General features: G+C 39.2%; 1 protein-coding gene across 2 annotated transcripts in view; it reads right to left on the bottom strand.

Moving 5' to 3' along the window:
• Nucleotides 1–25179, bottom strand: part of SLC30A9 (solute carrier family 30 member 9) — a 74463-nt gene extending 49284 nt beyond the window's left edge. Inside the window, exons 1-2 of one of the 2 annotated variants that reach the window (XM_007453044.1) lie at nt 24948–25179; nt 13798–13950 (exon numbers count right to left, since the gene is read on the bottom strand). In XM_007453044.1, the coding sequence (XP_007453106.1) occupies nt 13798–13950; nt 24948–25059 (265 nt within the window). In that variant the 5' untranslated portion in view covers nt 25060–25179. The remainder of the gene's footprint in view (nt 1–13797; nt 13951–24947) is intronic. The other variant, XM_007453045.1, reaches the window with a different exon arrangement.
• Between the last annotated feature and the right edge of the window lie 1524 nt (nt 25180–26703).

The following is a 26703-nucleotide window of genomic DNA, read 5'->3' as shown; positions in this document are numbered from 1 at the left end:
CGAGCCATGGCCGCTGAGCCTTCGCGTCCGGAGCCTGTGCTCCGCGACGGGAGAGGCCACAACAGTGAGAGGCCCCCGTACCACCCAAAAAAAAAAAAAAAAAAAGATAATATTATCACAGACCAAGTTGGATTTATCCTAGGAATGAAAGAGTAGTTAAACATTAGAAAAGCTATTAATTCCCCTCATTAACAGATTGAAGGAGAAAAACTATAGAATCATTTCAGGAGCTAAACAAAGAGCATTTAATAAAATTCAGCACCCATGCAAGTTTCAAACCTTTTTAAGAAAATTAGGACAAAAAGGAATTTCCTTAAAGGGTAAAGCAAACCTATAACAAACACTGCATTCAATGGTGAAAATTTAGATGCATCACTTTAAAACGAGGGCACATGCTGTCGATTCTTCCACCCAAAACTGTTCTATAGATACTATTCAATGAAGAAAGGACGACGATTAAGTGGTTATTGGAACAACTGTACAACTCCCTCGCCTCCAAAAAATGTAATGAAAGAAAACTGGAATCTACCTCACACCATAAACAACCAATTCCAGGTAAATTAATGACTTAAATAGGAGAAGATATATCCGGCAAATATAATCAACAAAGGATAACTATCAAGAATATTTAAGGGGCTTCCCTGGTGGCGCAGTGGTTGAGAGTCCGCCTGCTGATGCAGGGGACGCAGGTTCGTGCCCCGGTGCGGGAGGATCCCACGTGCCGCGGAGCAGCTGGGCCCGGGAGCCGCCCGGAGCCTGGGCCCCGCAACGGGGGAGGCCACAGCAGTGAGAGGCCCGCGTACCGCAAAAAAAAAAAAAAGAATTCCTCCAGATCTATTAACGAAAAGACAACCCATTAGAAAAAATAAGGGCAGAAGACAAGAACAAACTTGCACAGGAAAGGAAATACAAATAACCAATAAACATATGAAGAGATGATAGCCTGAAGAGATGATAGCCTCGGGCTTCCCTGGTGGCGCAGTGGTTGAGAGTCTGTCTGCCGATGCAGGGGACACGGGTTTGTGCCCCCGTCCAGGAAGATCCCACATGCCGCGGAGCGGCTAGGCCCGTGAGCCATGGCCGCGGAGCCTGTGCGTCCAGAGCCTGTGCTCCGCAATGGGAGAGGCCACAACAGTGAGAGGCCCGCATACCACAAAAAAAAAAAAAAAAAAAAAGAGATGACAGTCTCGTTATTAACAGAATCCAACTGAAATCACAAGATGCTGTTTTACAGCCATCAGATTACAAAAAATAAAAAACTATGATAATACCTAATGTTGGCAAGGGTATGGAGCAACGGGAACTCATACACTGCTGGTAGAAATATAAACAAGCACAATTACCTTGGTAAACAAGTTGGCATTATCTAATAAAGTTGAACACAAGCATAACCTATTACCTAGCAATTCTACTTCTAGGTCAATATACTTGGCACACAAAAACTTGTACAAGGGTACAAGGAGAGAGGTATATGAACATTCGTTCAAAGCAGTACTGCATTCTGTTGTTTCAAACTGGAAACAACCCAAATGTCCATCAGCATGAGAACAGATAAAAAAACCATGTTATATTCATACAACATTTCATGGGGGTTGGGGGATGAATTGGGAGATTGGGATTGACATATATACACTATTATGTATAAAATAGGTAACTAATGAGAACCGACTGTACAGCACTGGGGACTCTACTCGGTGCTCTGTGGTGACCTAAATGGGAAAGAAACCCAAAAAAGAGGGGATATATGCATATGTATGGCTGATTCACTTTGTTACACAGCAGAAACTGACACAGCAGTGTAAAGCAACTACACTCCAATTAAAAAAAAAAAAAATTCACACAGCAGTGAAGAAGAATAAACATAATGGCTATCCTTCTTTGAGCAAGCACTATCCTAAGCACTTTACATGCATCAACTCAATTCACACAACAGCCCCCAAAAGTACATGCTATAATTATCTCCATAAAAATTAATGAACTAGACACATACACCATGAAGATATATCATAGCAAACAATTTTAATGAAAAAAGTAAATCACAAAATAATACATACAATAAACTATCACAATAAAGTACAAAAATAAGCTAAACTAAACAATTAGGGATATATACAAGTGTCTAAATCTATTCCTTGTTTTTTCTTTTTTTAAAATCAAGAGACTGAAACACAAAATTCAGGATACTCACATGGATACATAGGGTGAAAGGGACTGTGAGAAGAATTAAAGATCACAAGAATGTGATCAAGAATGCAAGGTTCAGGCTTCCCTGGTGGTGCAGTGGTTGGGAGTCTGTGTGCCGATGCAGGGGACACGGGTTCGTGCCCCAGTCCGGGAAGATCCCACATGCCGCAGAGCGGCAGGGCCCATGAGCCATGGCCGCTGAGCCTGCGCGTCCGGAGCCAGTGCTCCGCAACGGGAAAGGCCACAACAGTGAGAGGTCCACGTACCGCCAAAAAAAAAAAAAAAGAAAAACAAGAATCCGCCTGCCAATGCAGGGGACATGGGTTCAAGCCCTGGTCCGGGAAGATCCCACATGCCGCGGAGCAACTAAACCCATGCACCACAACTACTGAGCCTGTGCTCTAGACCCCACAAGCCACAACTACTGAGCCTGTGTGCCACAACTACTGAATCCCGCGTGACTAGAGCCCGTGCTCCGCAACGAGAAGTCACCGCAATGAGAAGCCCACATACTGCAACGAAGAGTAGCCCCTGCTCGCCACAACTAGAGAAAGCCCGCATGCAGCAACGAATACCCAACATAGCCAAATAAACAATAAATAAATAAATAAAATAAAAAGTTAAAAAAAAAAACAAAAACGCAAGGTTCTCAGGTTAGGTGGTAAATTCCCAGGCGTTGATTTTATTATGCTTTCTAACTTACATATACATAGCATGTATTCTTTTATATGTATCAAATATTTTGTAATAAAAATCTCACCCTTAAAACCTTTTCTCTTATTATATTTATATGTTCATTCAACAATATAACATTTTGAAGCTTATTAACAATAGCTAACATTTGCTAAGTATTTACCATGTGCCACATACAGTACACTATGTGTTTTACATGCATTATTTCATTTAATCCTCACAAAACTGCTCTGAGGTAAGGACTATTATTAACTTCATCTTATTCAGGAAGTTTTGGAACTTTCCTCAAAGTCACACAGCTAGTATTTTAAACATGGAAGCACAGTCAGGATTGAAACCCAAGTCATTTCGATTAGTCTCCTCTTTCAACCACTTTCCTACATTATCTCTATGTTTAAAATGATAATTGATTTATAAGTAGATATTTGTGTATTTTTGGGAAAAGAGGATAGAAGTGAAAACTGGATCAGAACATGAAGACACTGGCAACCTTCTGACAACAGCAGTTTCAGCAGGAAGAGTAGGGACGGAGCAACAGGTTGAGGTGAGAATGGAAGATGAGGAATGAAAGCAATATCTGGACTTTCAGTAAGAGCTGGAAAAGAGAATGGAATCAAGGGAATATTGATTTTATTTTATACAGAGGTGGAAATGATGAAATAAATGGAAATGAACCATTTCTACATATTTAGAATATGAGTATATATAAATGATAGGCAACACCATGAAACCTGACTACTTGGTTACCTGATTTAGACTTCTGCCACCTTATTGTCTGACTTTGGTTTACCATCCTTTTTTTCCTTTGCTTTTATTTTTCTTTTGCCTTTCTTGCCATCTGTTAGATTTATAAAGTTTTCTATATCCTCCTCTCACCCCACGCCCATGCTGGTTTCAAATTTATAAGATTATAGTTCTACTGTTTTCATGATTCCATTTAGAAATTTAACATACATACTTTCCTATAAATCTTTCTAACCATCTGTTATTCCCCATCTCTACCTTCCTCTGAACAAGAAAAAAACCTTTAACCACTGAAAACTTCTTCTATCTTATTACTCTTGACTAAAATTGTAGCATTTAATATAAAATGTTTATTATTTTTACGATCAATAATTAACTTTCCAACACATTTTATCCACTTCTTGCTTTTCACTGTCCCTTTTATATCCCAGTGCTTCTCTCCCTGAGTTTACTCTGCATCTTATGGAAATACATATTTGAATAGCTTTTTTTTTAATGTGGGTAGGTTAGTAGTAAATGATAGTCATGTTTATATATGTGAAATGTTTTTATTTTGCCTTCCCTCTAGAATGATTATTTAGACAAGTATAAAATTCTAGGGTAACATTTATTTTTCCTCTTACCCTTTCATGGCTATTACTCCAAATCACTCCTCCCTTATTTTCTGCATATTGTTGCAGATAAGAAGTCTACTTCAAGAGAGCAACAATGGTACTGATAGCAGGCTGGCTTTCTCTTTGGCAACTTGTAAGTTGGGTTGTTTCTTGTTTCAGTTTTGAAATCTATGGGTTTCTTTTCATTTACCCTGTTTAGTACTAAAAGTGTATTTTTGATCTGAAGATCCTTGTTTTTCTCAAATTCTGAAAAATTATCATCCATTATCTCTTTATATATAATTTCTGCACCATTTCTCTATTCTCTCTCTCTCTCTCTGAAATGCCTATTAAATATAGGCTAGAGCTTCATGCCTTTTTAAAGCTTTTTCATTTTCTTGGAAAATCTTTTTGCTTTCCTATGCTCATTCAGGGTGAATTTCAATTTACTAATTCTCTACTTGACTATGGCTATTTAATCTATTAAATTCTTACTTTAGTGATTACACTTTTATTTGTAAGCTCTATAGTTGGCTCTTTCCCAGATTTCCTTGTTCTGCTTTTATTTCTGCCAGTTTGTGTTTCAAAATATGAGTACTTAATTTATTCTCTTGAGGATATTAAACTTATTTAAAGCAATTCAGGGGATTTCCCTGGTGGTGCAGTGGTTAAGAATCCACCTGCCGATGCAGGGGACATGCATTTGAGCCCTGGTCTGGGAAGATCCCATATGCCGCGGAGCAACTAAGCCCGTGCGCCACAACTACTGAGCCTGTGCTCTAGAGCTCGCAAGTCACAACTACTTAAGCCCGCGTGCCTAGAGCCCCTGCTCCGCAACAAGAGAAGCCACCACAATAAGAAGCCCGGGCACTGTAATGAAGAGTAGCCACCTCTCGCCACAACTAGAGAAAGCCCGCACATAGCAACGAAGACGCAACACAGCCAAAAATAAATAAATAAAAATAAATAAATAAGGCAATTCAGGCTGTTATTTTAACATCATCTGGAGTTAATTCATATTTGATTGTTGATTTTGCTGGCTTTCTTAGCATTGGGATTTATTGAGATATAACTGACAGATAATGTTTTGTAAGTTTAAGGTACATAACATATTGATTCATTTATATATTGCAATATGATCCTTTGTGCACTTTTAAATTTTAGAATTTGCAAACTTATTCTGAACAGGATATACCCTTTCACTCTCCTCCTCATGCTCTAGTGCCCAGAGCTCAATCTGACCCTTCTGTCCTGAACCTGACCTCACACTGCCAGTTTGAAATTCCGACCCCTCAGTTCAGTCTCCAAGCCAGCAAACAGCAGGTTTCAGTTCACGTTCTTCCTCTTGCCTCCCTACCCAACAGCCTCCTACAAGACAGAACCTCCGGTAACAAATAGAAGAAAGAGGCTAGCTTCAGCTTCCTGTTTGAGGGCGGCTGGCTAAGTTCATGCAGTGAGTCTGACTCCAATACCCGGGTATGCATGGAGCACGTATAGATCCATTACCCCAAACGAGCCAAACTCCTGGCTGCCAGTGCCTGCTTACAAACCCAGAGCCTGGCATGTTCTGTTCCACTTCTTGGGCATAACATACTTTTTTTTGAGTCCAGCTACTCCTTCAGTTTTCTCTTTGTATATTTTGTCTATCACTCCGATAAGTGAGAAGCAGAACAGTTACCTCAGAGCATCCATTCAACAAGGCTATTGCTATCTTGATCAGAATTTCTCCCTATCCACTGATTTCCCTTCTTTTAATGCTCTTATGTATAAATTAAATGTCAACAGAATAGGCATTAACAAAGGCAAAACTCTCTGAAATAAAAGCAAAAAAATCTTACATGTAAATTTTTTGAATATCTCTTAATTACTTTTCAGCAAAAGCCACTGGGGAAATGACTTAACACGGTACTTTTTTTTTTAACATCTTTATTGGAGTATGATTGCTTCACAATGTGTGTTAGTTTCTGCCGTATAACAAAGTGAATCAGCTATATGTATACTTATATCCCCATATCCCCTCCCTTTTGTGTCTCCTCCCACCCCCCATATCCCACCCCTCTAGGTGGTCACAGAGCACCAAGCTGATCTCCCTGTGCTATGCAGCTGCTTCCCACTAGCTATCTATTTTACATGTGGTAGTGTATATACGTAAATGCTACTCTTTCACTTTGTCCCAGCTTACCGTTACCCCTCCCCGAGTCCTCAAGTCCATTCTCTACGTCTGTGTCTCCATTCTGTCCTGCCCCTGTCTGTGTCTCTACTCCTGTCCTGCCCCTAGGTTCATCAGAACCATTTTTTTTTCCAGATTCCATATGTGTGTTAACATATGGTATTTGTTTTTCTCTTTCTGACTTACTTCACTCTGTATGACAGACTCTAGGTCCATCCACATCACTACAAATAACTCAATTTCGTTTCTTTTTATGGCTGAGTAATATTCCATTGTATATATATGTGCCACATCTTTATCCATTCATCTGTCGATGGACACTTAGGTTGCTTCCTACATGGTATATTTTGATAACCAAAACGTGCAGAAAATCCCAAAAGGCTTTATTTTAACTATTCATCAGATCCTAAGTAGGTTATGATGGCATATTAGTAAAAAAAAAAAAAAAAAAAAAAAAAGGCTAAAAAACACTTCTATTTAATTAATTAATAACTATGGCTTATAACATTTGACATTGATCAGTTAAATAACTGATATTTTATTTTTGTCTACCTACACAGCAAACTAATTCTAAAGCATCTTTATCTATAGAATCTATATATCAATTACTTAAAAATTTTGTTTTGGGGAATAGAGCCCTGGGGAGAGAAAAGTGAAGGGACAGAGTGGTAGAATAATAAGCTTTCAACACTCACCTACTGTCTGAACAACTGAAATCTACTGTCTAAAGTTTCACAGACAACCCTCCTTTCTACAATGATCAAAGTCATTCAAACAAATCACATAAAATAAGTTGCTCTAAAATTGATACTTTTTTTTTTTTTTGCGGTACATGGGCCTCTCACCGTTGTGGCCTCTCCTGTTGCAGAGCACAGACTCCGGACACGCAGGCTCAGCGGCCATGGCTCACGGGCCCAGCCACTCCACGGCATGTGGGATCTTCCCAGACTGGGGCACAAACCCATGTCCCCTGCATCGGCAGGCGGACTGGACTCTTAACCACTGCGCCACCAGGGAAGCCCTAAAACTGATACTTCTGGATATTCTTCTCACCACAAACTGTCTAGACGTTACTAATTATATAGTGTTACGAATCACAGGGAGGTTCCTGGTAGCCTAGTGGTTAGGATTCTGGGCTTTCACTGACATGGCCCAGGTTCAATCCCTGGTTGGGAAACTGAGATCCCACAAGCCACCCAGTGCAGCAAAAAAGATTCACAAACAAGAAATGCTAGTAAATGGCTCAAACACATGTATGAATACTTTTTTGCACACCACCATCTTAATAAACTTACACTGGATCACTGGGGTAGAATCTTTATGATTTCAATAGGTAACCAGACATTCTATCCATGAATATCTCTAGAAATTTGTTTTAAGCTCAAGCCCTGGCTGTTTGCCACACATCTGCTGTCATTAGCAAAATTAAAACTGATTTTACTAAAATTTAACACATTTGAATGCTCCTTAAAAACTTAAGGATTCCTTAGCAAGTCTCTGCCTCTTAATGAGCTGTTTCTGACTTTATCATGTGATCTGAATTATTCAGAAGTCGATCTCAAACTCTTAAATATACAAATTATCTTTCAATCAAGCAATTACTTGCTGTCTATCTGATGGTTAACAAGGTCTAATTTGGCCTAAGCAAATTCTGAAAACTTGAGCCCAAAATAAAACAATCAATAAACAATGTAATCCGAATAAAATAAAATAAACTAACATCTTAATTTCAGTCAGCAGAGAAAAAAGAAACCTAGTCACAGATTTCAATTTCAAGCCTTCTATATAGTGGAACCAACATTAAATATTTTTGCCTGAGTTGATGTTCATCTCAGACAAGCATTATAACATGTTTTACCTTTAATTATATTATTTCATCATCTGTTTCTTCTCCCATTTCAATGTTCTAATAAATATGCTTATTTCTGGAACTCAGGGACTCATGACACTCTCCTTCATCCTCTAATATCAAACTCTCAATCAATATTTACCCCAGCAGTTCTCCACCACCACAAGGAAAAGAGACTGGCTAAAACTGCACAGTACGCCCAAGAGAAGATGAGGCTTAGGGAAAAGGATGAAAAACAGGCATCATAAACATAAACACAGGTTTCTCAAGGAATCTGTAAAATCTTCCCTGTGAAAGACATCCGACTATAGGAAAGACAGTCTTGAAATGTTTATTCTTCTTCTTCAAATACTCTCTTCTCCTAACACCATACTCTCCTTGGCTTTTCTTTTACCTCTCCAGACTGCACCTCCTCAAGTACTCTTTGCAAGCTCCTCCTCTTCCACTTGTCCCTTACTCACTGGGGATTCTGTACTAGCTCTTATCTCCCCAATCTAAACTCTCTCCCTATACTGTCTCAAACACACTCATGACTTCAGTTACCACCTGGGTGTAGCTAATAACTCCTAAATCTCTATCCCCAGGTTAGAACTCTATGCATCCACTTATTTACAAAATATTAAACCCCTACTATGGGCAAGCCACTGCTCTAGGCAGTGAAGTTCCTGCTATCACGAGGCTTGGAAACAGGGGGAAAAATAAAGCAGATACTGAAAATATCAGTCAGTAATAAGTGCTAACTACAAAGAGAATTAAAATGAGTGTAATATTAAAGACTGACTGGGTGTGCAGAGCTGACATGTCATTTAAGATGTAAATGACCAGGACTTCCCTGGTGGCACAGTGGTTCAGAGTCTGCCTGCTGATGCAGGGACGTGGGTTCGTGCCCCGGTCCGGGAGGGTCCCACATGCCGCGGAGCGGCAGGGCCCGTGAGCCATGGCCGCAGAGCCTGTGCGTCTGGAGCCTGTGCTCCGCAGCGGGAAAGGCCGCAACAGTGAGAGGCCCGCGTACCGTAAATTAATTAATTAATTAAGCAAATTAATTAATTAATTAATTAATATTTTTTAAAAGATGTAAATGACCAAAACAGTCAGCCACATGAAGAAGGGCATCTTGGAAAGAAAAATCAACTAGAGCACACACCCTAAAACAAGAATAAGTTTGGTATTTTCTAAGAACCAAAAGGAGACTGGTTTGGCTGAAATATAATGAGAAAGTAAGAGTGGAATTAAGGAGCCCCGGGAGAGGCTACTGCACTAATCCAGCCAAAAGATCATGTCTCACAGTAGAAAAGTAGTATAACCAACTGCCTACTAGTTATTTGCTAAGATGCCCCAGAGGCACCTATGATTCAGATGTCCAAGAATGAATCCTCACCTTCTCATTAATATATACTCCAGCTTTGGTATTCCTAATTTTATTTTTTTATAGATTAATTATTTTATTTATTTACTTTTGGCTATGCTGGGTCTTCGTTGCTGCGCGCGGGCTTTCTCTAGTTGCGGCGAGTGGGGGCTACTCTTCGTTGCAGTGCGCAGGCTTCTCATTGCGGTGGCTTCTCTTGTTGCGGAGCACAGGCTCTAGGCGCATGGGCTTCAGTAGTTGCAGTACGCAGGCTCAGTAGTTGTGGCTCACAGGCTCTAGAACACAGGCTCAGTAGTCATGGCGCACAGGCTTAGTTGCCCTGCGGCATGTGGGATCTTCCCAGACCAAGGATCAACCCACGTCCCCTGCATTGGCAGGCAGATTCTTGACCACTGCGCCACCAGAGAAGTCCCTTAATTTTAGAAATCAATGAAATCACTGACACAATCACCCAATCCAATCCAGTAACCATGCACTGTCCTTTGCTTGACCCTCTCTCTTTCAGTCTCCCAAATTCAATCACCAGGTCTTAATTACTCAGCTCCTAAATCTCTTGCGTTCACCTACTCCCTTAAAAAAATCATTGACATTAACCTAGACTACAGCCTCATTTGTATTACTGTTTTCAGTCTCCCTCCTTTGCAATCTGTTTTCCAGTCTGCATCTAGTTATCTTTCTAAAATCTTAAATCTGATTAAGTACTTCCTCTACTTAAAATACTCCAATAGATTCCCACTGCCTACAAAACAGCCCAAACTCCTAAACAAAACCCTAATCTGACTACTGTTTACCTCTTCAGTTTCACCCCTTGTACTTTCAAAACTACCAACCCCACCACGAAATCCTCTACTCACTAGTCTAGACACACTAAGTTACTTGCAGTGTTACCTTTTTTCTCCACCATTCATCACACCAATGCCTACTTTCAGGTCACTAATTAGATATCATTTCCTATGGAAACCTTCCTTAACCACTCAAGACTCAGTTAGATGTCCCTCCAGCACACAGTATTTCTTCTATCACAGTACTTACTATATTTTTTTTGCTTAATTTTCTATTTTGGTAATAAAGAGAATATAAACTCAGAGAGTCATTCTCATTTGCTGCCATATAAAAAGTGCTCAATAAATACTCCTTGAATAAATTAATGAATAAATAAAGGACTTCTTTTTTTTTTGTGGTACGCAGGCCTCTCACCGTTGCAGCCTCTCCCGTTGCAGAGCACAGGCTCCGGACGCACAGGCTCAGCCGCCATGGCTCACGGGCCCAGCCGCTCTGCGGCATGTAGGATCCTCCTGGACCGGGGCATGAACCTGCGTCCCCTGCATCGGCAGGCAGACTCTCAACCACTGCGCCACCAGGGAAGCCCCAAGGACTTCTTTTTAATGCTGCACAGCAGACTAGAAAAAAAAAACTTTTCAAATGCATTGCTAAGCTAGCAAAATGATGTGAAGAGGGCAAAAATGAAGGGAAAGCAGCACCTCTGTAGAATAAGAGAGCAGACCAAAGCCAGTTTTTTCCCTGATGATTTCTGTTGAAGCTTACATTCTTTGAGATTCTACTTCCACAGCTGCAAGGGGCATGGGAGAACAAAGAATAAAACTAGGTTCTGCTAAAGATGGAGAGTCTAACAGGAGATACTCAGAAAAAAAGCTAGACACCTGGCATTACTGTGACCTAAAAAAACACACAGAGAAGGGGATAGCAAGGAAGCAAGCCTGCACCTACTCTGGTGTCACATAGTGGAGAAGAGAAAAACTCCCCTGAAAATCCTAAGGATAAAGCAGCTCACACAAGTTTATAGTCTGAATTCATGCTACCAACGTGGTCCAAAAATCTTAAGCTGACTTTAATGTGGTCCCAAGTTGTGTCCCCAGCAGCTAACAGAGGCAAATGCAAACTCTCTATGCAGGAACACATCCTCCATCAGAGACATCAAATAGTTCCAAGATATAAAACTACATGGAAAATGAACACTTCTCAGTTTAAAAACAGATAGGGCATCATGAATGAGAACAAGAAATGGAGGAAAAAGATAATACAGTAAGAACCAAAAGATTTCAGAGAGCAGAATTTTCAGTCACAGATTAGAAAATAGCTATGTTTAATACACCTAATAATAAAGAAGTCTGAAAACATAAGCAAGGAGCAAGAGACCAACCAAGCAAGATGAAAAATAGAAATAATTTCTAGAAATGAAAAATATAATCATAAAAACCCAACAGATGTACCAACCAGCAGATTAGAGGCAACTAAAGAGGGAATTAGTGAACTAGGTAGGCCTAAGGAAATAATCCAGGATCTAGGCCAGAAACATAAAGAAATACAAAGTATGTCAGAGAGGTTTAGAGACATGGAAAATAAAGCAAGAAGATCCAAAATATTTCTAACTAGAGTTCCAAAAGGAGATAAAAGAGAAATGAGAGGGGGTAATACATACTTCAAGGGACAGTGACAGAGAATTGTAGAATTCCAGAATTGTACTGAGAGAAAAATGCTAATTCTCAGATCCAGGAAGCCCAACAAATCTCAGGCAGGGTAAATACAAAGAAATACACACCTAGTCACTTCATAGTAAAACTGCAGTTTACACCAAAGAAAAAGACTTTCAAAATATAGTTAATCAAATTTAAAAAGCAGACAAACAGAAAAGACATGGAAACAAAGGCAAAATATCTGACTTCTCAACAGCAACAGTGAAAGCCAAAAGACAATGGAATAAGATATTAAAATGTGCGTTTACCATGAAAGATCCTCACCTAAAGGAATTTCTATAGGATGTATTCTACATCAGACAGAAAGAGCAGAGAAATAAGAAAAGATGGTTAACAAAGATTTCAGATAAATTTAAACAAATAGCAATGTTTATTTTATAGAAGGAAAAGAGAGCAGAATAGACACAAAATACTAGCAAACAAATCACATGTGAGTTTGGAGGGGGTGACCAGAGTTAAAACATTCTAAGTTCTTTGTATTTTTCAGAAGGAAAGTAAACTTTTCAATTACCTTTAGACTTTTCAATTACCTTTTCAATTACCTTTAGACTTTTCAATTACCTTTAGACATAAAGTATATAACTCCCAAGCAAGTGTGTGTTGTTTCTGTGTATGAGGGAGAGGGGATAATGGAATGAGAAAAAAAAGGTTTTTTTAGAAGGCAAAGAAGGAATTAAAAAAAAAAAAACACACAGGGGAAGCACATGATACAATGGCAGAAATATGTCCAAACATATCAATTATTACAGTAAATTTAAACAGACTAAATTTTCAGTTAAAAGACAAAGATTATCAAATTAGGACAAAAAAAGGTTAAAGCCAAAGGACAGGAAATATTACACCATTTGCCATTTCACTGGCAAATACCAATGAAATCTGGTGGAGATGTCACTAAAAAAAAAAAAAAAAAAAAAAAAAAGAGTTGTTACATAGCTTCAAAATACATAATGCAAAATTTTAGGTAAAACTAAAAGGAAGTACAACTTTCAAGTACAACTTTACTTGATTCAGTGTGCAACAGGGAACAATATTTGAAAAGCTTCCAAATGTCACTAAATTCTGCCATTCTAAAAGAAAAAAAATTTTTTAATTTCAAACAAACTAATAATAAGGATTTTTATACCCAATAAAACTATGGCTTAAATTCCTACTTTAAGAAGAAAGGTTCAAAATTAATGAGCAAAATAGCTAACTGATATGATAGTTAAAAAATGAATAACAGAGTAAATACAAAGGAAGCAGAAAGAATATATTTAAGGTAAGAGTGGAAATTAATGAAGTAAGAGACAAACATGATATAGACTCAAAGTAAAAAAAATTACTTGGAAAAATAATAAAACAGACAAAGCTTTGGCAAAATTAATCAAGAAAATAAGACAAACACCACTAGGAATGGAAAAAAGGGTGTAACTACATATGCTGCTAAAAGTATACAGAGAGTACCATAAATTTCAGGTCAATAAATTAAAAGTTTAGTTGAAGTGGATAAATTCCTAGAAAAAAACAGAACTTACCAAAATTGAGTCAAAAAGAAATAGGAAAATTAAAAGAAATTAAGTTAGCAGTTTAATGACTCCTCACCAAGAAAACGCTATTCCAGATGGTTTTACATGTAAGTTCTGTCAAACATTCAAGGAACAAATAATCTTATGCAAACTATCCCAGTATACAGAAGAAAACTATTTAAAAAGATTTATACATACCTGCTTCATCAAATGATGGTACTTTTTCCATTTTGCGAGTTTGTGATCCCTGTCCTTCTTTCTGAACATTTGTGGAATACAACTTTACTTGATTCAGTGTGCAACAGGGAACAATATTTGAAAAGCTCCCAAATGTCACTAAATTCTGCCATTCTAAAAGAAAAAAATTTTAATTTCAAACAAATTTCAAATAAGGATTTTTATACCCAATAAAACATACCTATGATAAGAGAATAATTTTACAGAATAACAGTAAAACTTTCATCCTGTTAAATATCCAAATGCACAATGCTAAGCCACACTTTCCATGGAGGTGTTTCATTGAGCCCTAGGTATACAGGGTCTATATTTTGTAAAGGAAAAGAAAATACTTTTTCCCCTAATTTGCACATTTATTTATATGGAAACTTTTAAAATTATATAAAATCAAAATATTTGTATTATTCAGCTGTTCTGAAAGGTCTCTGGCATTTAAAAGATATTCTTTATTTTGTATGCTGGTTGCATGATAAAAAAAATGGCATAATGTACTTTTCAGAATAAGAACTCTGAGAAGGGGAAGGTCAGGAGGGTGTCCTACTCAAAACTACCCTGCATCTTCTGCTAGATGGAGACTGAGTCATCTTTCATTTCACAATCAATATGTGAATTATATTAATCAGTCATTCATACTGTCACTGATGTTTTTAAATCAGATAATTAGATCAACATTTGGTGAGATTTCACAGTATATGGGAATTCTAATTGAGGGAAGAATAGAAGACTAATTACAAAGCACTTTAGCGGTTGCATCTGGGTTGACTGTGAGCTTTAGAGGGATGAAATACAGAAGGAAAATATATTCCACATTTGCATCAAAGTGGTAGAAAAGTAAATCTATCTGTCTCTACTCTCATGTGACCCTCTTGCTTTTATTTTTTTACGCTGAGTACTTAAAACTCGAAAATCTTGTTTAGGTATAATTTATATATTTTCTCAAGTTTTAGGTGAAATAATGAAATTATATCATTAGAAACAGTCAAGTTTCTCCAAGAGTGGAGGGTTAAGCACTTAAGAGTTGAAACTTTTCTAACTGCTTAATAATGATCTTCCCAAAATGTTAATTCATGTATGTGCATGTGTACATTGCCTGCCAAAATCAAGAAAAATAAATTTTTTAATGGCTCAGAGAATTCATTAGGAACAACAATTATTGTGAACACTGAAGATAATCTGAAAAGCATGAGGTACATAAGGCAGCATTAAGTATTCACTCAAATTTCAGGCTTAGAATTCAGGCTTTCTTCAAAAACTTTCTGATGCCAACTTACTCTTTCATTTATTTGGCAAATATCTGTTGAAGGCCGAGTATGTTTTTTATGTTGCTGTTGTTTTTAATAAATTTATTTATTTATTTTTGGCTGTGTTGGGTCTTCCTTGCTGCGTGCAGGCTTTCTCTACTTGCGGCGAGCGGGGGCTACTCTTTGTTGCAGTGCACGGGCTTTTCATTGCGGTGGCTTCTCTTGTTGAGGAACACGAGCTCTAGGCACGTGGGCTTCAGTAGTTGTGGCACATGGGCTCAGCAGCTGTGGCTCGCAGGCTCTAGAGCGCAGGCTCAGTAGTTGCGGTGCACAGGCTTACTTGCTCCACGGCATGTGGGATCTTCCAGGACCAGGGATCAAACCTGTGTCCCCTGATTGGCAGGCAGATTCTTAACCACTGTGCCACCAGGGAACTCCCCCAGTATGTTTTTTTGATCATTTGCCTCTACTTATTAAAGACTGAGTAAAGTGAATATAACAATGTATCTTCTTGCACGTTAAAATATGTAGCCTGGGCTTCCCTGGTGGTGCAGTGGTTGAGAGTCCGCATGCTGATGCAGGGGACACGGGTTCGTGTCCCGGTCCGGGAAGATCCCACATGCCACGGAGTGGCTGGGCCCATGAACCATGGCCGCTGAGCCTGCGCGTCCGGAGCCTGTGCTCCGCAACGGGAGAGGCCACAACAGTGAGAGGCCTGCGTACCACAAATAAATAAATAAATAAAAATATGTAACCTACCAGCAAAATTAGTGAAGAAAAGGGTTAAAGCAAATTCTCCTAAGAAACCCACCGTCCAGGAAAGCATCTTCTCCACCACAGCCACTGGTGTTCCGACTTGTAAGCCCTATTCAAAATATCTTTTGTGATTATTACCTAACAAAAACACTATGACAGCAACATTTTTTTTACCCACTGATGAAACACTTCTATAGACTGTGCTAAGGTGTTTAAAGAGGGATTACTACAGTCTAAAAATCCTTCCTCAGAAGAGGACAATGTTTTCGTGATTTGATCCTAGATCTTTTTCAAGGTTCTCCTTAATTTTTAAAACGTTATTACAGAAAATTTCAAATATATGCAAAGGTAGAAAAAAACAGTACAATAAACGTACACATACTCATTACTTCAACAATTATCAACTCATGGCCAACCTTGTTTCACCTCTGCCTGCATCTGCATCTCCCCACCTACATATTAATTTGATGTAAATCTCAGACATAAAATAATTTCATTCATAAATATTTCAGTATGCATTCTAAGAGATAAGAACTTTTTAAAATATAGCCATACCACCATTGCAAGTAAAAAAAAAAATCCTTAATATCATCAAATATCCTCAATTTCCAATTTCCACTGTTACAAGTCATAATTTTTGTGTATGTGAACAGATCTTAATTTGGTCCACATACTACAATTGACTGAGATGTCTTTTAAGTCTCTTTTCTACAGGATATGTGTTTTAGAGCAATTTATATATTGAAGAAACCAGCTGTTTGTACTAAATTTTTGTCCTGTTTTCCAGTCTGAATTTTACTGATTTAATTCCCATGGTGTTGTTTAACCTGTACTTCTATGTGTTCTATAAATCGATGGATATAAAGGCTTTATCCAAATTCAGGTTCCTTTTTATTAGGACAACACTACTTGATAAGTGGTGATGTGTTCTTTAACCAGAAGCCACATAATATTTGGTTATCTCTATTTGTGATAGTGTCTGCTGTTGTTCAATGCCTAGAATCATTTATTCCTTAGGTGGTTACAAAATGGTGATATTATAGTTTTATCACTTCATTTTTTAGTCATAATACTTCTACAAAGAGAAAATTCCCTTCATGTATTTGGTTATCCAGCAGTATAGTTCATATAAAAAAGTCAGGCTGAATGCTTAATTTTTTCCCTTTATTTACCAGTTCTCAAAATAATGAGTTCACTACCTACCATCCTGCAATAGTGACACAATAATTTGCATGTATATGTATCACTATGATTCCATAGATTTAAACATTATTTGATGTATATCAATCCATTTTAGTCATTATCCTGATTTATGTCCAAACTGTCCATCCCGTTTTGGGCCAGTAGGGGTCTCTTCAAATTGACTCCTGTGTCCTTTTCGTTTTTGGCCTCTCCCCACGGTTTGTGGGATCTTAGTTCCCTGACCAGGGATCGAACCCTTAACTTCAACAGTGAAAGCGCAGAATCCTAACCACTGGACGGCCAGGGAATTCCCAACTCCTGTGTCCTTTGACACTATCTTAGTAATATTGATAGCTTCCTTGCTCACCGTTTCAAAAAGTAATTAAATTTTAACTTTAGTAGAATTTTACATATCAGTTTTAATTTTTTTTTTTTTTTTTTTTTTTTCTACCTCCAGAAATCTTTTTAGGTTAAGTATCTCTAAATTTAAAGTGATGGGGTAATCTGAAAGAAGTATAATACATACACTATGTTTTCCTCTATTTCCAGACTTTTTTTTGACATCCTGTAGATAACAAATGGACCTATTGTTTTCAACATACTGAGCACATTAAAAACGTAAATAATATCTTACTTAAAAATAAATTAATCCTATGTTTCCTCATTTTTCTGATACACTATACATAGGTTATATAGACAGATTTTCAAGAAGCTCCAGTCTAATAGAAGACCCCCCGCCCACCCCCCCCGGCCCCAGCCGCTCCGTGGCACGCAAGATCCTCCTGGACCGGAGCACGAACCCGCGTCCCCCTCATCAGCAGGCGCACTCCCAACCACTGCGCCACCAGGGAAGCCCCTAGGTATCAGCTTTAAAAGTACACATTTGCCATGAATACAAGATTGAAAATTACACAGAAATTGCATAATGTTTCTACCTTTAACATTTTATATTTTAAAAAATACACAAGACCACATTTGATTCAATAAAACAAACAGAATACCTAACACATAGCAGTAGAAACTCAACCATTTGTTGAATAAATTACTGAATTTGTTAATTAATTCTAGAAGGCAGAAAGACAGTAAAAAAAAAATTAACCACCATTCATACCCTTTCTTCAAGGTGACTTCTAAAATAAGCTATGTTATGGTTAGATTAGTCTTTAGTTTGGTGCTCACTACTCTATGGGCCTGGACAAGGAACTTCTCATTGCTGCATATACAAGGCTGTTCATCGAGACTGCAGAGCTACTGGTATCTTATGAGTCTAGTCGAAACAATCACTTTTCTATGCTTTTATTTTACTGTTACTGCCTCTGCAACTCCTAATAACATTGCTACTGATCACCCTTTGTCCTCTCTCCAATCTTGTTTGTCACCTACCACTTACTCTGGCTTTTGGAGGAAATTTAGCCTTTTCATACTACAACAATACAAAATACAAACAATACAAAAATACAAATACAACAATACAAAAAACTTTTTCTCCCACGCAAACTGACAATTCTGTCTACTGTGTATGTTGCTTCTGCAATAATAACTAAAAACAAACAAAAAGATTTCTTAACGGTTTGAAATGTTTTCCTTCAGGCTAATTTCAGGACCAGAGACAAACCTGCACCTAAGTCGTCTTCTTTTTTTTTTTTTTGCGGTACGCGGGCCTCTTCCGTTGCGGAGCACAGGCTCCGGATGCGCAGGCTCAGCGGCCATGGCTCACGGGCTCAGCCGCTCCGCGGCGTGTGGGATCTTCCCGGACCGGGGCACGAACCCGTGTACCCTGCATCGGCAGGTGGACTCTCAACCACTGCGCCACCAGGGGAGCCCCAGTCTCTTTTCTTAAGAGACCATTGCAGGGACTTCCCTGGTGGTCCAGTGGTTAAGACTTCGTGCTCCGGATGCAGGAGGACCAGATTCGACCCCTGGTCAGGGAACTAGATCCCACATGCCACAACTAAAGATCCCGCAGGCAGCAATGAAGACCCTGCAGCACGCAACTAATACCCAGCACAGCCAAATAAATATTTTTTTAAAAAAGAGAGACCATTTTAGATTGATGGACCTAGAGATTATCATACCAAGTGAAGTCAGACAGAGAAAGACAAATATCATATGATATCACTTATATGTGGAATCTAAAAAATGATACAAATAAACTTATTTACAGAACAGAAACAGACTCACAGATATAGAAAACATACTTATGGTTACCAAAGGGGAAAAGAGGGGAGGGATAAATTAGGACCTTGAGATTAACATATATACACTACTAAACATAAAACAGATAAACAAGGACCTACTGTATAGCACAGGGAACTAAATTCAATACCTTGTAATAACCTACCATGGAAAAGAATCTAAAAAAGAATATATATATATATGTATATTCTGAAAAATATACATTCTGAAAAAGAATATGTGTGTGTGTGTGTGCATAACTGAATCATGATGTTGCATTTAAAAAAGCAGGAGACAAAATAATACAGCTTGGTTTCAACTATTCAAAAATGCTACTGGTGAAATATCTGGATTATGCATAATTTTTACTCTATACCTTATACTTTTCTGTATTTTCCCCAAATGCCTAAAATTTTAAATTAAAAATACATCCATTGTTAAATTACTTCAAATATTATACTGCTAATAGTAACACACTGACTATCTTTAGTTTACTTTTATGCTTTCAGCTAACAAAAAATGCAGGAAAATCCCTCTTATGTCTAATCATCTGGAAAGCAAAAGTGTGACCTAGACCAGGTGGCTCAACCTTCAGGACTATTGCTGATGTGATTTTTCAACAGAACAGAGTAAGCAATAGGGAATCCTTTTTTTTTTTTTTTTGGAGTATGTAAAGAATATACAACTTCCTGCACTGCATCTTGGCACACCAACTCTACTGCCTTAATTCTTGTAAATATTTGCTTAGGACAAGGGGGAAAAAATATCAAATACTTTAAGGATTTGCCAAGTGCCACTGTACTAAATGCTTTACCTGTATTATCACACTATAATTTATATCCCAAAACATACCTCAAAGCCATCTACATCTCTCCATCTCCATTGCTAACTACCATGGCCCAACCACAATCCTGTTTGCGTAGGTAACTCTAATTAATAGCCCCCAGTGATCTCCTTATTTACACTCTTCCCTTTCCAATCCATTCTCTACACAGTAGTCAGAATGATATTTTTTAAACACTTGCTTTTTTTTTTTAAACCTACAACCAAAAGGCTATGATGCCTCCCCAATCTCATTTCACACACCCCTCCCCTTCCAACCACACTCCAGCCACAGCACGTTTCCTCCTGCTCCTGAACACAAGTCTAGTCTCTAGGGTTTCTATTTGCTCTGCCTGGATTGTTCTTTGCCCCAGATGTTCACTTGGCTTGCTCATTTTCATTTTTCATGCCTTGGCTCAGTTTCCACCTCCTCAGAAAAGCTGGAGTCCCAGGCCAGCAAAGCTAATGAAATGGCCCCTGCTGGCTACCTTCTAGCCCATCACTCTGCTTATTTCCTTTATAGCATTTAGATATGTTTTCTCATTCCTCATTTCCAAAAAAGGTGGAAACTGTGTCTGTCTTGTTCAGTACTGCACCACCAGCAACTACAATGCCTGGTACCTATTTCCTGAATGATCCTCACTCACAAAAACCCTATGAAGCACATACCGCCGTTAACCTCATTTTACAGGTAACCCTATTATTAGCCTGAACTACACAGAATCATGCTGTCAACCTGCCAAAATGGTCTTTTATAACTGTCAATGTTCCTATTAGTTATTTAAGGGGTTAAATTCCCACTCTAGTTTTCGTATGGTAATACTAGCAGATTGCAGACAGAAATTTAAAAATACAAAGGTCAATTTCTATATTTTTATTTAAAAACTATACTTTTATTAATCTCGGACTTAAGCAAAAGCACATATCTGTTGATTTGGCATGTAGCCCTTAAAGGAGCATCTTCCCATCTCAAATCATTGTCAAATGAGGCAAGACATAAATACATGAAAAAATAAAATAAGTGCTTATGCAAAGCCAAAAGAACTTTTTAAAAAAAAGGGCATATTTACTTACTAGAGAAACTAAATAATATTTTTATTATTTAAAAGTATATGTTTGTGTAGATCATTTGAAAAACAAAGTTAATTAAAAAAAATTTTCTAGAGAAACTCACTGGTAATATCATAGTATATATTCTTACTACATTTTTTCTAGTTTCAAGAGCATTTTCCCACATCACTAAATATTCTTCTAAATTATGATTTTTTTAAAAAAATGTTTGCATCTATCACCAGCCCTTAATAACTGTACCAGGGCTTCCCTGGTGGCGCAGTGGTTAAGCATCCACCTGCCAATGCAGGGGACATGGGTTCGAGCCCTGGTCTGGGAAGATCCCACATGCCGCGGAGCAAGTAAGCCCGTGCGCCACAACTACTGAGCCTGCGCTCTAGAGCCTGTGAGCCGCAACTACTAAGCCCGTGTGTCTAGAGCCCACGCTCCACAAGAGAAGCCACTGCAATGAGAAGCCAGCACACAACGAAGAGCCGCCTCCGCTCATCGCAACCAGAGAAAGCCTGCACACAGCAACGAAGACCCAACACAGCCAAAAATAAATTTATAAAAATAAAATAAAAAATAATTGTACCATAACGTTTCCTATTCTTCATAACTGTAAACGTTACCTATTTACCACTATTAATAATAAACTTGTGCACAGATTTTAATATGTATCTGATTATTTCTTGAAAGTAAATCCCTTTAAATAGAATTGTTGGGTGAGAAAGCATATACCTTTAAAGTTCGTTTTTTTGTTTTTGTTTTTGTTTTTTTACGGTACGCAGGCCTCTCACTGTTGTGGTCTCTCCCGTTGCGGAGCACAGGCTCCGGACACGCAGGCTCAGCGGCCATGGCTCACGGGCCCAGCCGCTCCGCGGCATGTGGGATCTTCCCAGACCGGGGCACGAACCCATGTGCCCTGCATCGGCAGGCGGACTCTCAACCACTGCGCCACCAGGGAAGCCCCCATAAAGTTCTTTTTTTTTTTTAAAGTAAGGTTTTATTTATTTATTACTTATTTATCTTTTGGCTGCACTGGGTCTTCATTGCTGCACGCGGGCTTTCTCTAGTTGCGGCAAGTGGGATCTACTCTTCGTTGCGGTGTGTGGCTTATTGCGGAGGCTTCTCTTGTTGCAGAGCATGGGCTCTAGGCACGCGGGCTTCAGTAATTGTAGCTCGCCGGCTCTAGAGCGCAGGCTCAGTAGTTGTGGCACACAGGCTTAGTTGCTCCGTGGCATGTGGGATCTTCCTGAACCAGGGCTCTAACCTGTGTCCGCTGCATTGGCAGGCGGATTCTTAACCACTGAACCACCAGGGAAGTCCTAAAGTTATTTTTAATATAAAGAATAACTGACCTCCAAAACACTGTTCAACTAACTGTATGTCTCAATCAGTAGTAAGAGAGTTCCTGCTTTCCTGCACGCTCAATATGAAGAATCACTATGAAAAACTTAGCTAATATGAGACAATGAGTAGTAAATCCTTTAGACTTATATTTCTACGCTTATTAGTAAGTATGGAACATTTTTGCATTTTTATTGGCTACTCGAATGGCTTTATGAAACCATTCATTTCCTTTGCCCATTGTTCTACTGGAATGTATGCTGGTTTGTAAAAATTCTTTATAAATTAGGGATACTAACTTTATAAGTGCACTGTGCAATACAGTAGCCACTGTTTACTGAGCACTTGAAATGTGGAGTCTGAACTAATGTGCTGTAAGTGTAAACTGGACTCCAGAGACGGTAAGATAATGTAAAATATCTCAATAATTTTTATGTTGATTACGTGTTGAAATATTTTGAATATACTGGATAAAATATATTAATAAAATTAATTTCATCTGTTTTTACTTTTTAAAATATGGCTATCAGACAAATCAAAATTACATACATGGTTCACATTATATTTCTTTTGGACAGAGCTGCTCTAGAATATTGTCTTGCTTTTTGCCTTTAAATGTTTTCAGTGTTAGTTTGACCCACAGACATTTCTCATTTTTAAGTATACAAATGAAGCAGTTGTCTCCTTCAAGATTTCCTCCTCGACTTATTCTTTATAAGTTTTTCCCAGCCACACAGCAGTTTTAGAAGCATAAACTAAACTTTATTTGACAAAGAAAAATATTTATTTTTAGAATTTTTTCTCAAAAGTTCTGCAAATATTTTCTTACGTGCATCCAACTTAGTACTCCTTTTAGTTAGTACTCTTAGTACTCTAAAGAGTACTTAGTACTCTTTTTCTAAATTAGTACTCTTTTTCTAAATAAATTTTTTAAGCTTTATCATAATTATGGTTGCCCTTTTAAAAACTGTTTCAGTATTTTTGAAACTAAATTTGCATAAACAAGATTATTTTTTACATCTACTGTTTTTAAGCATGAAAACACATTTTAATTTTTTGGTAATAAACATTGCAAACAACTTTGCAGTCATTCCGACTGGTGAGATAGGTGATTATTATCTGTAGTTCACAGAGGGATGAGACAAAGAGCACATAATTTTTGACTTGACAGCAACAGAGAATAATGGATTACAAATTACACTATTTCAACTTCTTTTCACCCACCCTTAAAGGGCAGTTTAGACTAAATTCAACAGCCACTCCACGTAATTTAAGTGTAAAATGCCGAAACTGCTTGGTCAATAAAAGCAACTAGGCCAGAAAGTTTAATTGGGGATTCTGGAGTACAGTACAACCAGATGAATCATTTTGTTCACAAGAGAATCAGGTACATTTCCATTATAGGAAAAATCTAGTTACACGTTTTTATCACTACCAAAAAGCCCCCAAAACAGTGCTGTTAAAATTAACCCTTCCGAAATTTTAAAAGCCAGTTTTTATATTTATTGCAAATAAAAGATAGGACCATATTCTAAGATAATTGCACAGAACAGGCATTATTTTAGCCTATGTTACTTATAAACTTGAATGACTACGACTTCTAACTTCTACTGCAAGGTCACAAACATGCTACAAGTTTTTTCAAACATAAATTTTGGGTAAATGTTTCTGTAAATACTCTTTTCATCCCCAAGACTCCGGGGGATTAGATTAGGGGTGGATTTTCCCTCATTGTTTCTAACAGTTTCCAAGTATCAAGCAACCTATGGCATGCCAATGACGGCAAAAACGGAGGTAAGCCTAATTAAAACTTGCAAGTACAAAGTTATTTTGTAAACTGTCAATTTAAATTTGAGTCCGAAAAGACATCTGAAAAAGAGGGATAAAACCTACGGACAACCACTTTTTTCTGGGTTACAGCTCCAGTAGACACTTTTTCACCAAAAAGATTGTTCAACCGAACTGGGCTCATTCAATAATTGTAGGATGGTCATACCCCCATCTTAAAGGATGTCTCGTAAATGTTGCGTAGCAACTCCCAAATTCCTCCTTAGAAAATTTAATAACACAGGTTGGGAGTACGAGGAAAGGAACAGGGTAAGAAAATCTATTCGGTCAAAGTGCTCAAAAAAGGTAAGGCGGTGAGCTCAAAAGACCCTGGAACTTTGTGGAGTCAGCAATTTCGCACTGGCTGCGGGGGGAGGCGGGCGGTCACCGCCGGGCACTGCGATGCTCACGTAATGTTTTATCTGAAACGAAGTGGTCCGTTTCAAGGATGCGACCCGGCCCAAGAATTGCCCCCAAATGCCCGCGGGGGCCGTGCTAAGACCGTGGGCGAGACCAGGATCAGGGAGGCCTGTAGGGGCCGCCGCCGGCTGGGCAGGCTGAACTGCAAAGGCGGAGGTCCGACAAGAAGGTTCTGGGGCTGGGAAAGGGCAAGGCGGCACACTCCCGAGGCGAGGCGCCCGGCGCCGAGCCCGGCCTTGTCTTCCAGTCTGGCTTCCGCGGAGTCAGAGGCCGGCGCAGGACACTCACCCTGGAGGTCGCTGGAGCCGCAGGCTGCCGCCCTGCAGCGCAGACGGAGCCGGCACAGGGAGGACCAGCTACATCTGTGGGCCGCGGCGGCGGCGGCCAAGCCCGGTAACATCCTGGTGGGGCAAAGGCCCCCACTCGAACACCGCCTGCTACCTCCGCTCCGCCGCCGAAACCAACTGACTCCATAGACCGGACACTACAGAACACCGACGCCTGCGCCGCAGCAGGCGGCCTTAGCGAACTCGGAAATGGTAACATTATTTAATGACCTGGCCGCGGAAGCAGCGGAAATGACGTACGCGCAGAGCGCGAATCGCGAGATCTTGCCCCGGAAGAGCTTGGTAGGGCGTGGCTACGCAGAAAGTTTGGCGTGTTCGCTTTGTCTTAACGTGCCTTTGCACCTTGCTTGGATATCTACAAGTTCATTGTTTGCTTCTTAAACGCCAGGAGAGCCTTGGCAGAAGTGACAGCCGTTGAGGGCTCTGCCTATTTTTCTTTTTTTCTGGGCTCAGATCCTGGGCCATGGTGTTGGAAGTGGGAGGTAAGGTGGGAAGGAAGGACAGTGGCCTTCTGAGCCTCTCCCTCTCCAGAGCCTTTCTGGATAATCCCAAGCCTAGGCTAATTTGTCCTCAGTGCCCTCGGAACCTGGAACACAATACATCGCAACAGCGTTGTGTAGCCATTACCGTGAAGGCAAGTACCCACAGACTCAGTTAACTTGCCCTAGTAACGTCTGAACCTCGGATTCCTGTCTGTCATATACAGTACTAAGACTTACACGTTCAGGATTTGTCTGGGTAAAAGCAGATGTGCAGACATGCAAATAAGAGTTTGGCCCCAGGGAGAAAGAGACGACAACAGTATTCACCAAGCATTAACTGTGTTGTTTATCTGACATGCTCATTCAGGTCTTAGCTCAAACTGGAATGAGGCCTGCCTTGACCACCCTAGCTATTGTAAGGGAGCAAAATTTGCCACCCCAAAATCGGTTTCTTTGGCAAGAGAATTAATTTAGGCTGATTTTTTGTTTTTTTTAAGGCCCAAAAGACTCATCACCTTTGACCTTTCACCTACCTGCCTAAAAGAATATAGATAGAGAACTTGTTCCAAGAAGGGAGCTATCACCATAGATAACTGTAGTACAAACTAGGTATATAGACAGGGAGGAACCTAGCAAAGTCGGCTTGTTAAAATTCCTCTCTGTCCTGTTGTCTCTGTGGGCCCAGCAAACATTTGTTTACCAAACATTTGCTTTTTTGTCTTCTTGCCGGTTGCCTTCCTCCCCTTGGAAGCCCCGAACTACTACCCCCAACATCCTTTTTTCTTTAGCTGAAGATGGTATTCACGGTGAGGGTTTTGGCCATTTTGGAGAGTTAGTTTTCCTGGGTCTCTCCCATGTATACATGTTATTAAACTTTTGTTTGATTTTCTCCTGTTAATCTGTCTCATGTTAATTTAATTCTTAGACCAGCAAGTGTAACAGGGAAGAGCCAATTTTGACTCCATGTTGGATCTGTTTCTTTGACTTTAGCCTTTGCTTTTCGTTACTTTTGTCATTAAAATCATACATGATGGCCTGCCTCAGGGAACCCCACCCACCTGTGAATGGCTGCAAGAAAGAAGAAATTAATATATCTCCTCCCCGAGCCTGGCCATTCCAGGAGACGTTTTGCAAGACTGATGGCCCTTTTATTAGAGACCCCCACTATTTGAAGCATTTTAGTACTCTGAGGCAGGGGCTTTTTTTTTTTTTTTT

The sequence above is a fragment of the Lipotes vexillifer genome, unplaced genomic scaffold (assembly GCF_000442215.2).
Source record: "Lipotes vexillifer unplaced genomic scaffold, Lipotes_vexillifer_v1.1 scaffold1272, whole genome shotgun sequence".
NCBI classification, from domain to species: domain Eukaryota; kingdom Metazoa; phylum Chordata; class Mammalia; order Artiodactyla; family Lipotidae; genus Lipotes; species Lipotes vexillifer.
Note: the sequence above shows the minus strand (reverse complement) of the source record. Positions and strands in the feature narration are given on the sequence as shown.